The sequence below is a fragment of the Armigeres subalbatus genome, chromosome 2 (genome assembly GCF_024139115.2).
Source record: "Armigeres subalbatus isolate Guangzhou_Male chromosome 2, GZ_Asu_2, whole genome shotgun sequence".
NCBI classification, from domain to species: Eukaryota; Metazoa; Arthropoda; class Insecta; order Diptera; family Culicidae; genus Armigeres; species Armigeres subalbatus.
The window spans coordinates 195,252,024-195,266,426 of NC_085140.1; the positions used below are offsets into that span (position 1 = coordinate 195,252,024).

Sequence of the window (14,403 nt, forward strand, 5' to 3'; positions counted from 1 at the left end):
CGTTGGTCAGATGGACCTACAAAAAATAATTTGGTTAATCATACATAACTTTTGATAGAAATAACATACACCTAAAATTTTGGGACACAATGCACAATATAAGCTAAGCTTTCCATCAATGTGTTAATATTTAAAATCGGTGGTTGCAAACTAGGCGGAAAAATAGTTTTTAAAAGAAATCCAAGATGGCGGCCAGGCATGGAAAAAATCAAATTTTCAAATAATCGAGGATGAGCAACACTCTCATGCGATCACAAATCCAAATTATCAATTGATAAAAACTCGCTAGCGAGTGAGAATCGTTCAACAATTGTATCTCAATTTAAGGACATAGTTGGAAGAGTACCACGATGGCAGTCAAGATGGCACCGGACCTTCCACGGGTCAACCCCACACCTCCCGCACCCCTCTCCCACCAGCATTCGAATGCTTCGAACAGTATCGAACAAAAGTTTAATATTCAAATTGCTAACCTGTTTACAGCATATTTATTCACTTCCCGTGATAATGAACATGTTTATCCAAAGAGTCCTATGTATTTCGGCTCGAATAATATCATAAATTAGCAGTTTCGTGCCAATTTACTAGCCGTTCGCGATGTTTTGGGTTTATCACTGCACTTCACTTCTTCTCAAAGGTCACTGAAAATATCAAGTTTTTACTCACTTCTCCGCACATGAACATCCCGAAATGTTGATGGAATGCAAATTAAACATCACTTTTCGAAATCAGTCACTTGTTTATACCGAAAACATAATATAAACTGCTATTTTTGCCCGAAAAAATCGATTAAAAACTGATCGCGGAGCGAATGTCAACAACGGCACCGGCAGCAGCAAACTAATAAACAGGGTGATCCAAAAAAAAAAATTCGCCACGCTCAGTAGATTATGATTAATAATTTGGGTGTCATCCGATGGTTTGGGCTGGTTTGATTAGAGGCTTACTTTGTACAGGTGGTTTCAGGTTTGTATGACAGTTGATATGGCGAGGTTGAATTTAACATTATTCTGATTCTAGCACTCCGTCATTGGGCGATGGCGAGGGGGGAGACCATATGACTGGATGAAATATTCAAGAGCTTCAGCTCCATAGACGATCCATATAGAATGGTCGTTCCAATAGTTGGGAGTCGATTTTAAGCGAGGTTGCAAATCTTTAGCATGATCATTAGGCTTCTCAGAAGGCATCAGTGAAACGTATAATTCAACAAAATAGCCAGAATTCGTCTGTGATATCTATCGCACCAGGGGCAGATACTTCTAGTCTAGTCTAGTCTACACAATCGCGCAAGGGGCAAATGCTTCATACAAAAAGTGTGACGTGGGGTGAGTGGGGTATAAAATGCTATTTTTGCGTTACGTAATCAATGGATCTTTCCTGCGGTGCGGTTTTCGTTCAGTGAAGTCTCAGGAATGTTGCTTTCAGCTATGTGGGTTCTCTTTTCGCCAGCGTTTGGAGGAGAGGCACTGTAGTCAGTGTAATAAAAGGTTTAGTTTCCCATACTAGTTTTCATACAAACTTGAACCGGCTTGCGCTCAACCAGTTTTTATTCAAATCGGTTTTTGGAGGACACTCGCAGCATGGGACAGTATCGAGTGAGCGTGGTGGTGCTGGGTCGTTTTTTGAACCACCCTACTAATATTCTTTGTTTTTAATAAATACGATACCAATACTACTACAGTATATGACAGTTTTTATTGTACCAATACTTTCAAAGCTTTGTTTTGGTACTCAATCCACCTTCACCTTAAGCACTTACCGTTACTTTTTGAACATATTTCTCTACATAACAATAAAACACAATGCCAAGCATCAGAATGACCTTCATTGTTGACATTAAATTTGTATTGGAAAGGTTTAAATTTAATTGATGATTTTGTGTTTATTATCAATTGATTCCAAAATTTGAAAAGTTATCGCCAAGGAAAACTCGCCTACTTTTCACACCTGAGATATTATCAAATGATAACTCCAATCATTATCTCGTGAGAATGATTCAACACAACCCTGATGGCGGCCAAATTCAACATGGCTCTCTCTCAACTATGGCTTTTCTATTCTTATTATTGAATTGAGGATACACTCTTCCTCTTTCCGGCGATGTGCTGATCTCTATGATCGGTTGAGAAATGTTGGAGTTATGACAGTTTTGGTGAGCCAAGAATTGACAAAAATCGAGAAGTCCATTAAAATGATTTCGTGTATAACTAACGAGGGGTTCATCTTTCTGAAGATCTAACTCGGATCCTCAATATACTCGCCGAAAGCTTTCGAATGAATATAAATTTAGGCATTTTTAAGAACCTCGTACAAATAGTGGCCCGGTCTCAGCGAGAATTACTCAGTGGTTGAATAGTGAATAATGAATGAAGAAACAAAAATAAAGAGTAATGAATAAGGCATCAAACTTAAAAAATAGAACAAAGAATAAGGAATAAATTTTAAAGAATGAAAAACAAAGATTAAAGAAAAAAACCCTACTTAATCCACCTACAGTGAACGCAACCCTTCTTACACTTTTGAAAGGTTGTGTGTGCCCAGTGCATATTACAATTTCTATGCATATGACCTTCAATTGAATGTAAAATAACTGATATTATCATGCTTTTAACGATTTCAAAATAAAAAAAGGGATATTTCTGGAAATTTAACAATTTTTAAAAAATACAAAAAGACTGCAGATTTGATTTGCCGCCTTAAATGGCAATATTACAGCTTCTGTTTAAGCCCAAAGAGTTCAAATCGGGTCATAGACGGCTGAGATATTGGTGTGACAATTCTTCATTAGTAGTCTGAAAATATGTCTCATATTCGTATTTCACAGATATCTCTGAAACCGAATTTCCAATTGCAGAAAAAAATGAATGGGTCCAATGACAAAAACATAGCTTTCGTTTAAAGATAAAATCGCACAAATCGGTCCAAGGACGACTGAGATCTTGATGGAACATATTTTACCAATGTGTGAAGTTGATACGTCTAATGCTTTATGTTCGTATTTCAGAGATATCTCCGGAACCCAATGTCTAATTGCAAAAACAAAATACAATGGGTTCAATGGCAAAGTCATAGCTTTCGTATAAAGATAAAAGCATGCAAATCGGTTTTCAGACGGCTAAGATTTTGATCTGACATTATTTTGTTAGTTTTCTGGAAATACGCTTCATGTTCATATTTCTCACATATCTCTGGAACCAAATGTCCGATTGTAGAAAAAAATCAACGCGTTCAATGGCACAGACATACTTTCCATTTAAACATAAAATTGTACAAATAGCTGAGATCATCAAATTGTGCAGATAGCTGAGATCATGATGTGATTTTATTTTGCCAATGTTGTGACAAAATACGTCTAATGGTTTATGGTCGTATTTCACAGATATCTCTGGAACCCAATATCTGATTGCAGAAAAAAAATAATGTGTTCTATCGCGAAGCAATAGCTTTCGTATAAAAATAAAAGCGTAAAAATCGGATCACATACGGCTGAGTTGATTATGTGACATTATTTTGTTAGTTATCTGAAAATACACTTAAGATTCGTATTTCACGAATATCTCTGAAACTAAATATCCGATTGCAAAAAAATGCGTTCAATAGCAGAGGCATAGCTTTCGTTTAAAGATAAAATCATGCAAATCGGTTCACAGACGGCTGGGATCTTGATGTGACATTATTTTGCACTTAATGTTTGTATTTCTCAAATATCTCGGAACCTAAATGTCCGATTGCAAAAATATTTCAATGCGTTCAATGGCAAAGGCATAGCTTTCGTTTAAAGATAAAATCATGAAAATCGGTTCACAGACGGCTGAGATCTAGATGTGACATTTTTTTGTAACGCACACACGCACACACACACACATACATACACATGCTCAGTTCGTCGAGCTGAGTTGATTGGTATATATGACTTGGGTCTCCGAGTCCCGGATAAAAAGTCGATTTTTCAAGTGATCTTAATACCCTTCTTAGGGTGTAAGAAGGGTAAAAAGAAAGAAGTATAAATGTGGAAGGAAGGAAGAAGATAATAGGAATAAGGAAGAAAAAAGAAGAAGAAAAAAGGAAAAAGGAAGAAGGAATGTATAAGAAAGAAAAAGGAAGAAGGAGGAACAAAGAATAAATAATGAAAAAGTAAAGATGAAAGAAGAAAGTTGGAAGAAGGAAGAAAGATTGAACAGGGTAGTTTGAAGACGAAAGAAGGAAGAAGAATAATGGGAGAACGAATAAGGAAGAAGGGAACAATGAAGAAGGAAAAAGTAAGAAGAAGGCAAAAAAGAAGAAAAATTGGAAGAAGGAAGGAGAATGAGACGAGACGATGAGGGAGACGAAAACAGGAATAAAGAAGAAAGAAAAAAAAGGTAAGAGAAGGAAGAAGGAATAAAGAAGGAAAGAAGAAAGTCGAGTCAAGTGCGAGACATTGAAGACGGCCTTACTGTTGAGTCGAAATACGTATCTGTCAAGATACAATTAAGTGGTGGAATTCAATGGGATTGTACAAACTGGTCTTATGACAAGTGAAGACATTACTCAAAATATTTTAAAAAGCTCAAAATATTTTTCTTAAAGAAAGAAGGTTTAAATAAAAAAGAAAGAATGAGAAGAAAGAGCGAAGAAGGAAGGACAAAGAAAGAAGAAGGTATAAGGAAGAAAGAGGAAAAACGAGAAAGATAGATGAAAGACAGAAGAAAGAAGGAAAATAGACGAAAGAAAAAGAAAGAAAGCAGAGAAAAAAAAGGAGATGGAAGAAGGAAAAAAAGGACTACTTCAAATGGTATAATGCCGTTTGGGATAATGCCATTTGGCATAACGAGTTGAATAGCCAGGGGCCATGTGGAATAAACTCTAGGAAGAAGCTCAATTTACATCTGTTTTTTGTCTTATTTTGGGCATATGCGTGTTTTAAGGAGTAATTCACTTTTTCGTCTAATTCCGGGTAAACTTTAATTTAAATGGATTTAAATGAAGAAATAATGTGCTAATTCGCCTTATTCCTCAAAAATTTGATCTCTCAAAGTTTTTATTTTTTCAAATGCGTGCTCATTAGCTCATTTATCTTATTCCGAACGTATGCGTAGAAAAGAAATCATATACGCTCCAACTTTTGCGTTCTTTAGTACTTCTGAAGAAGGGGTCATTTTTTACTCTTTTGCCCTTTTCCGGGAAAATGCGTACTTAAAAAAAAAGGGATCATTTACATGTTTGCCTTATTCCGGGCAAATGCGTACTTTTAAAGGAGTCATCTACTCTTTTACCTTATTCCGGTCAAATTATTTCTGTTATTTTGGAAATAAAGCATCAATCGGGATGCGTTACCCCGGGTTAAGCCAATGGTGGGTGTAATCCCATCTTCAAAAATAAGCACTTGCTTGGATTAAGAAAATGGTGGATGCATTTTTTTTAAGTAGGCGTTTGCTCGAATTAACCCTTTATAAGGCAGACGAATCTAAACAATAAATTAACAAAAACAACAATAGGACACAATGTTGACATGGTATTAAACTCAAATGTATGTTTGTTATACATTAAACAGTTCAGAAACATTGAAAACTGTGTGGCAATATAGTTGCCACTGCCCGTCAAGCGGGACAACATTGGTGGCAATATAGTTGCCACTGCCATAGTTGCCACTGCCCGGCAAGCGGGAAAACAGGTAACAACAAAAATAAATAAAAGATTTTTAAAAATTAGGTTTTACGTAAAATCAGTCAAGTCGAGGCACATTTTTTGGTGAAAAGTCCTAGTCGGAAAACGCATTATAAGTGAAAATATTTTTTTTTGCGTTTTTGTTCCCAAGGGGGGACCCTTGGGAAAAAAAACACAATTTCGTAAAAAATCCAAAAACCAAATATACAGAAAGGCAAAGCTTTTTTCACGTTAATCACGCAATAATCTAACACAGGAGATTCGAAATAATTAATACCAACGGGAAAAAATATATCTTTGTTGTTTTTTTAACGAATTATAACTGAAAATCCTTCTTCCACTCGAAACTTACGATCTGTTCGTAAAAAACTGTTCTCTAATTAACATTTTAATTTTTTCATGGCTCAAATTCATCTGGGATGTTACTAGGAAGCAAATAAAGCCCCTACATGAGAAATAATAAGTAGAGCTCTTGTTAATAAATAGAAAAACATATATTTTGTTGGTGGCAATATAGTTGCCACTGCCTTACGGGTTAAGACAATGGTGCATGTGATCTTTGCTTCGTTTGCTCGGCATTTTGCGATGGTGGATATGACCTCTTCTTTAAAAGTCGACGCTCGCCCGGATTTTGGCAATGGTGGATGTGATCCCTTTTTTAATAGTAAACGCTTGCCTTGTAAACGAAAGTAAGCGTTTGTCCAGATTGAGGCAATGGTGTATACGATCCCTTCATCAAAAGTAGGCGCCTGTCGGGTTAAGGCAATGGTGGATGTGATCCCTTCATTAAAACTAGGCGCGTGCTCGAATCAAGGCAAGGGTGGATGCGATCGCTTCTTTAAAAGTAGGCGCTTGCCCGGGTTAGAGTAATGGTTGATATGATTCCTTCTTCAAAAGTAGGCGTTTGGGCGGGTTATAGCAATGGTGGGTGATACCTTCTTTAAAAGTAGTCGTTTGCCCACAAAAATGCAGTGGTGGATTTGATCCCTTCTTCAAAATTAAAAATGATTGCTTTTATGAAAAAGTAAGTTTGTCAAAAATACGGCAATGGTAGATGTGATTCGTCCTTTGGGTGTAGGCGTTTTCCTGGGATAAGGTGGTGAATATGATCCCTGGCGATGGCCCAGGGTAAGGCAATGGTGGATGTGATTCCTTCTTTGAAAATAGGCTTTTGCCTGGATTGAGACAACCTTGGATTTGATTCATTCTTCAAAAGTAGGTGTTTGTCCGGAATCAAGTAAGGGGAATTAGGATTATATTTTTTATGTAGTCGTTTACCTGGAATAAGTCAATGATAGATGTGATCTCTTTCTCGTATGTAACCGTCTCGTACATCCTTCCGAAAAATGTCTACAAACGGTCCAAAAAAATCTATCAGAACATTTATCCTCGATCTACTCTAACTATGTGAAAAAATACATCAAATAACCCTTTCCCTGTTAGTTCCAAATTATGCCAAATGTCCGTTAGGCCAAATGACCCACTTTTTTGTTGCAGTTCAAAATAATGCTTAATGTCCGTTATGCCAAATGGCTTTTATATCAAATGACCCAAACCCGGAGTCATCTACGCTTTTGCCTTATTCCGGGCAAATGCGTACTTTTAAAGAAGGGGTCATCTACTCTTTTGGCTTATTCTAGATAAATACGTATTTTTAAAAACGGAAATCATATATTTCTACGATTAACGATATAACGATTTTTGTGCCAAAAGGTCATTTTGTCAAATGACATCGATGTACCCAACAAATTATGCCAAATGGCATTATGCCAAACGTCATTATACCATATGGGCATCCCACGAAAAAAAGAAGGTAGAAAGAAGAAGGAAGAAAAAAAATGAAGAATAAAGACGGAAGAAGATAGAAGAAAGAGAAACGAAGAAGGAAAAAGAAAGGAGGAAGGAAGAAAAAAGATGAAGCTAGAAAAAAGGAAGAACGATAAACGAAAAAGGAACAAGGGAGAAAAAAGAGATAACAAAAAATATAAAACTCATCTTGGCAAGAATCATGAAAATTAAAATGTTATGAAAGCTTATATGTGAATATGTACGTTATGTGGAAGATATTGATTTGGAAAATGTATTGGAGGTAACCACTTACCTTCGATGGGACTCGAACCCATGACCCTACAATCAATATCTTCCACATAACGTACATATTCACATATGAGTTTTCATAACATTGTAAAATTAATGTCCAAGTCGGGTGGTTTAATCCCCGGAAATAGGCAATTAACTTTGATTGAACTGAAGAATCAAAAACCAAATGCAAGAACAAGGAGCAATAAATAAAGTCTTGTTCCTTCTATGCTATCTCCAAATTTATTTTGCCGTGCGGACAAAAAATGATAATTCTGGCCAATCAAAGTTATTTGCCTATATTCCTGGTATAAAGCAACCCGGAGTGGAAATTAATAACTATCTCTGAAACTCGATTTGTGCAATTGCACAACTTGTGAAAGATTTAGAACCACTACCCACGAAACCAGTACGCTGGACAAGTGATTTTCCTACTAAGCTACGAATGACCTCTGTCGTCCTCCGCAACTTTGAAGGCTACTGATGAGATCAAATTTCCAACACCAGGCACATTGCCGAACTCTCGCAATCTAATTTTAAAACCAACTCTTTCACACGATAGTTTTGTGTGATCAAACCCCGCCGAAGGAAGTGGTTACCCTTACATTTTTACAACTAAATACGATTTCGAATTGCACAAATCGAGTTTCAGACATAGTAATTGATAATTCTGGATCACAATTAAAAGTTCGGCTTATATTTGTTCGTTGTTCGAGCTTCAACCTTTTGTTATTTCAGCTTTATGTAAGATTTGTTCAGCCTTATGAGTGTCAAGCCTTATGTGGAAGCCCCTTTAATTTCGGCATACGTCAATTAATAAGCTGATCGGCAAAACGTCATCTACCAGAGAACCGAATTACTGATGACTAACCGTACAAAGTCGTTTGCATACTGCTGTCTGACAGAGAATGTCGTCACATTCAGCTCCAATTAACCGGATATCTGTCGGCCTCCTTAGCAAACCAATCTTTCTTGTTCATCCACTGAGCTACGTGTTACTACGATGGCCTCACGCTTGCTTCGCATGCGAAGGCACATAATCGCCAACGTCTGCTCGGAGGTTTTATCATTCATTCAACTTCTTTCATGTTCTGCAAATTGTTCCCTGCTGCGCACCGCATCTACACTTTGGCCAGGATCATCTTGTAGGCGAAGGACCCAGCAGAACTATAGTTTATCGATCCTCGAAGGATGTTTCTACCGGTAGCGAAACTGTTCCTCCCAGGTGGTACAACGGTATACCGAAAACTGAATGACTTAACTTAAAACGTTTTTAGTTGCTTAAGGGCTCCACTTTGCCTATGTTTATTTTATTTATCCAAACTATGATCGGAGCCCGCTCTGTCCATTGCTTCACGTCCCCGACCACACAACCTACGAGGACAACTTTCCCGAGATTGTCCCAGAAACTTGAACTACGCACATCGCCCGATGCATCGTCGCTTTAACCAATCGTATAAGTTTATCCTAAATTCCATGTTCGTGCGTATGCATGCCATTGCTTGAAGGATTGTAGGTATGCAGCTTTGAAGTCAATGAACAGATGATGTGTGGGCTGGGCGCGTTATATACGCGGTATTTCTGCAATATTATGGCGAACACCTCGTAAAACGCTCGTCCACTAATCCCACCTGGTACTGCTCCATGAATCTACTTTCTTACTTACTAACTTGGTATTACTCAACGGCTTAAAATTAGAGAAAGTACTTTCTAAGCCCGTTCATCAATTTGATTGCGCGGCCGTTGAGACAATACATTTTGTCGCTCTACAATAAGGGACATACGCAGTACGCACCTCCATCCGCTCCTGCGGACAAACTATCACATCACAGATCACAGACAGATCAAACCAGTTGTACCATTGTATAATCGTTTTTATCTTCCTTTTTCTACCTTTCCCAACAGATCACCGAATGCAGAGCTACGCCGCCGGAAGCGACTCGAGCGCCAGTCTGCGATGGAGGAAAAGATCCGGGAAATCAAACGCAAACAGAAGGAATCGGAGAGTGGTTCGCCGAAAAAGCGCAGGTCAATGATTTTTACTATTGCTGCCGGCATTTGTATCGGTGTGCTGTGTGTCTATCTGTACACGAGAAATTTGTAAATTTAAGCCACCGTAAACGGAAGCCCATCCATCCCCCATCCCCTTTCCCCTCTTCTATGGCATTGCATGTTTGGCCAGATGTATTTCCATTTGTTCCCGTTTCATCATACACGCCCTCTATAATGTGCGCCTCGCATCTCACGGCACGAGTCCCTTACAAAAAAAGAGATATTTGCATTTAAAAGGTGTTTCCCAGTTGTGCTTGGTGCGTTATTTACTCACGGAAACACAATATTACCAAGTAATCAATTGTGCAGAAAAACCAAGCTCACTGTGCCGAATAGCGTTATGTTATGAGAAGCTATTGAAGACAGGCTGTTGGAAATTTCTATTAATAGAAGGGGCCACTCGTCCAGCGAGATGGGGAACACAGCTATTCACCAATTAGAAAAAAAAATTGTATAGTCAAAATGTGGTCAATATGGCACTGTGCTGAACACATACGCATTGGATATGATGGTGTTTGGTGAACATCTAAAGAGTAGCGCGTTCGGAGAATCTAGTTTTTCAGAAAACTAATTATTATTCGTTCTCCTAAATTCGTTAAGTCATTCCAGGCAGAAAGACTTCAATGAAAACAGGATAATATAAGGAAGGAAATATTGTTACAGATTTTTTGCAACATCAGTTCACTTTATACAAAATGTCGACAACATTCACACTCATACACACGCAAGCTAGCCAAAATTTGCATAAAACATTCATTCATTCATCATGGAAACTGAACTAAAATGGTTCAGTTTCATTTCTTTATGATAACAATTCATAGACACAAACGTGGGAACATGGAAGGAACACAATATCTTTTCCTACTTTTGTTTTTATTTCAGTTTACCTAGATTTTATAGTTTATTTTTAGCAGGCTTCATATATCACTTTAGTTTTCCCTCAACTATGCACATCTTTCTGATCATCAACCCATAGTGGAATTAAACTTATTTTTATGTATGTACCGCATTTTAGAAAACAATAGATTTAGTGGATATGAATGTCTGTTGGAGAACAATTTTGAGAATTATTACAGTGAACATAATTGTGATAGACTAACAAACAGTGAATTTAATATTAGTTTCTGCAATTAAAGTTGAATTTATAAAAGTTTACATATTTTGAATCAACTGAGTAGTAGTGATGGACAACTGCAGATTGGTATAAATTGTTTGGTTTTATATCAGAGTAAAACATATTAGAATTTGTAGGGCCGGAACGCCTACAGGAGGCATGTTTTCCATGATTTGCATGATTCCTGCCTTTACTTTGTCTTAGGGCCAAGCCAGAGTAAACGCGACGAGCGATTCGACGCGACGCGACTCAGGACATAATTTTGCCCCCATCTCAAAATGACGCAATTTTTTAATCAATGAAAGTTTATTATTGTGACTGGAATGGCATGTATCAGTTGAAATAATTCTAAAGCCAATCCACTTGTGTGATGACCAGGGATTGAATCCAAAAGACAATGAAAAAATCTCTCATTTTTCATTTCTGTATACAACATATAGGTGGGTACAATATGTAGTATACCGACCGCGAGAGACTTTTTTTGCAAGCCGTCATGATAAAGGAGGCTACCTCATGATAAATTTCTCCTAACGCGGGAAGCACTGGTTCTAATTATGCATTTGAACTTATTCTACACAGCTGTGCAGTGTGCGGTCCCCAACACAAAATGAGCGAGAACAAAGTGAAGGCCAGGATGCATTTATTGGGGGGTGTTCTGACTTGTCAATATCCCCAACTCGGCCATCTTGGATTTTTGTATGAAATTTATGCTCGTTTGTTTACGTTTTGCACTGAAAATTAATGTTTCGCCCCGCGCTGGTTATTCCTATACATACGAAAGGGCCTTGGTGAGGGCTGTCTACCCGATTCTGTTTATTTTTCGCACTTGTTTGTACAAGTTTGATAAATTGTTATCATGGGTTGTTATGATTCGGAACAGTTTCTGCATTTCTTTTATCGTTGTTCGTTATCTATTGAGACCGATTTCTGCAAACTCTGGTGATCGTTGTACGTCATACTCCAGAAAGCCACTTCCCTCCCAGAATGACATTTACCAGAATTCTACCCAGAATGAATAATTCCACCAAAAAAAGTACATCATGGCAATTACACTTCAACTTTTCGCCGAATGGCGTTCTCTGACTTTTCTTTCTGTCTGAGAAGATATTTGTAGACACGTTTCACATAAATCTCTTCTCGAAGGAAGCTATAATATTCTGTCTACATCGACTACTGTCCTTTTTGAAAGCATGTGAATGAGCTAAAGAAATTAGTTACAGAAAATATGAACACATCTAAAAAACCTCTTTTCTCGAAATCAGTCAATCAAGAATATGGTTCGTTCTTTAAAGGCAAAATATGATTCCTTCTCTGAAGGCACGTAGGGTTTCTTACCCCATTCCCGGCCTAACATGCGTACGACTGCATTATTTAATTAATATTTATGACTAGGAGCAACTTTTCCTGAATTTTGTGGGCCGTGTAATATTGCTATGGGGTTCACCTCTGCTTCAAAAAATAGCTATTCTTGCTAAACACCGCTTGAAAAAGCTTTTATTTGATTTAAATTAACATGGTGCCACGGTGCAGCACTCATTTCAGTCACAGGCAATTGGTTTTCCGGCATATTCCAAGTCTCTTCGGCATACGCAATATTTTACTCAATCTCTCAACATCTTACTCTCATTCTCTCTCTCGAGACGGTAGAAAATGCGACGTAAACAAAAATACGCACGTTCCACGACAACGTGATGCCAGATGGTATTATTCATAATAATTTTTATTTGATTGAGAAGATATATTCACGCATCAAAATTCCTTCCAAATACTTGAAAACATATTTTTTACTCTTTGAAATTGGGATAATTATAAATAACATGAAAGCGTCAACGTTTTAGACAGTTTTCCTATTAACGATGAAGGATTATATTCATACTAAAATAAGACTCCTGGCCTTTTGGCAGCACTGTACAGCTAGAAGTTCTTGGGCCGAGGTGATTTTTTGTTCGGTTTGAGGATACATTTGTATTCCAATATGTTTATATAAGTTCTAGTGATACGAACAATTAGAAAAGATTGAAGTGCATGAGTTTAGCATTATTGTGTGGTGATAAACAGCCTGAAGCAATGGTTGTATCGAGCACTGTGACAATTTTCAGGTACCTAGGTGTTTATTTGATGATACCGTTTTGTAAAAGTGGAAAGAATCACTCCGGCTCAGTGGTGTTGCAACGAAGAGCGAAAATTTGAAATCTACATTTCTATTTTCTATAATTGGATCGATTAGGAGTGAAATAAATGGTTCAAAATATTGAGTATTGTGCAAGATAAAGAGGGGACTTTTTTTAAATTATTTTTAAAATTATCAAAAACCTACGGCTTCCAAACAGTATAAATCATTAGTTTTCTGCGCAGTGAGCCGGGAATGGGGTCCATTGGCCCAAGTAGTGATTTACCCTATTTGCCCCGATGGTATACTTATCAATGCACACATTGCTCACAACAAGATAAAACGGGAATGATCCCTTCTTTGAAAAAGGCATTTACCTAATGATAAGCTCACTGAGGATTTGATTCGCTTGACGCATGCGCTTGGAATAAGGCAAAAAAAAATATCACTTCTGTGGAAGAAAGCATTCTATTGAAATAAGGATATTGGGGATATGTTTCTTTTCTTTATGCAGTTACATATTATCTGGTCAGGGTTCTGCGAAACAGCACCAAGCGGCTTTTTGATTGTCTTGTTATATTTTGATAGTAGAAAGAACTCAAATCAATTATGAAGTCGAGAATTGTTCGGTACGGGTTGTCAATAATTAGAGCCATGCTATTTTATGCGTAAAATTAAGTTACGCTGGTGCGGATTGGAAGAACCCCGACCATCTGAAAAATAATACTTTTTGCAGTATGGTTTTCTGGGGAATTGGAGCATTGTGGGCAAATGATTTTTGAGAAATATATAAATGTGTGCAATACAATTTACAATGTTGAGGCATTAAAGAGCTTTGCATGAGAGGTAAAATACCAAATATAAGAACTGCAGCATGTTCTAAGAATATCAAATCAATAATCAAGACAAAATTTTCAAAACGACATAGGACATAGACAATAATTACGTAAGCAATTTTTTTGAGTTTTTCAATCGCCCCTCCCCCCATGTAAGATTTTTCCCATACAAATCATTTTTTATTTATATGGAACGTAAGAAAATGTCAAACCTCCTCCCCCCATAAGTGCTTACGTAATTAGTGTACGACCCCTTATCTGCTTTTGTAAACAAAGGTTCAAACGACGATTTGACGAATCTGATAGCTCTCTCACGCAAACCAAAACCATCAATAGGTACACTGAGAATGCTGGTCGTAAGATTTTCATATGACAAATTTTATGAGAATGTTTCATAAGAATTGAACTATCATCTTATGAAGATCATATTTCGGTCAAATCTATCTTTTTATTGGATATCCAACAAGTCGATTCCTCGAAGCGTGGACTAATCACGAGGTCCATGGTTCGAAACCAGATTACACTTTTTTTAAACGAGCTTCAAATTTTTCATAAGATTGACG

At 37.3% G+C, this 14,403-nt stretch overlaps 1 protein-coding gene across 2 annotated transcripts in view; it reads left to right on the forward strand.

Moving 5' to 3' along the window:
* The window catches only part of LOC134211455 (tyrosine-protein phosphatase non-receptor type 61F-like), a 60,387-nt gene that overhangs the window by 12,608 nt on the left and 33,376 nt on the right, over nt 1–14,403 (forward strand). Inside the window, exon 6 of one of the 2 annotated variants that reach the window (XM_062688324.1) lies at nt 9,634–10,935. In XM_062688324.1, the coding sequence (XP_062544308.1) occupies nt 9,634–9,832 (199 nt within the window). In that variant the 3' untranslated portion in view covers nt 9,833–10,935. Of the gene's footprint in view, nt 1–9,633; nt 10,936–14,403 lie in introns of those variants that run through there. The other variant, XM_062688323.1, reaches the window with a different exon arrangement.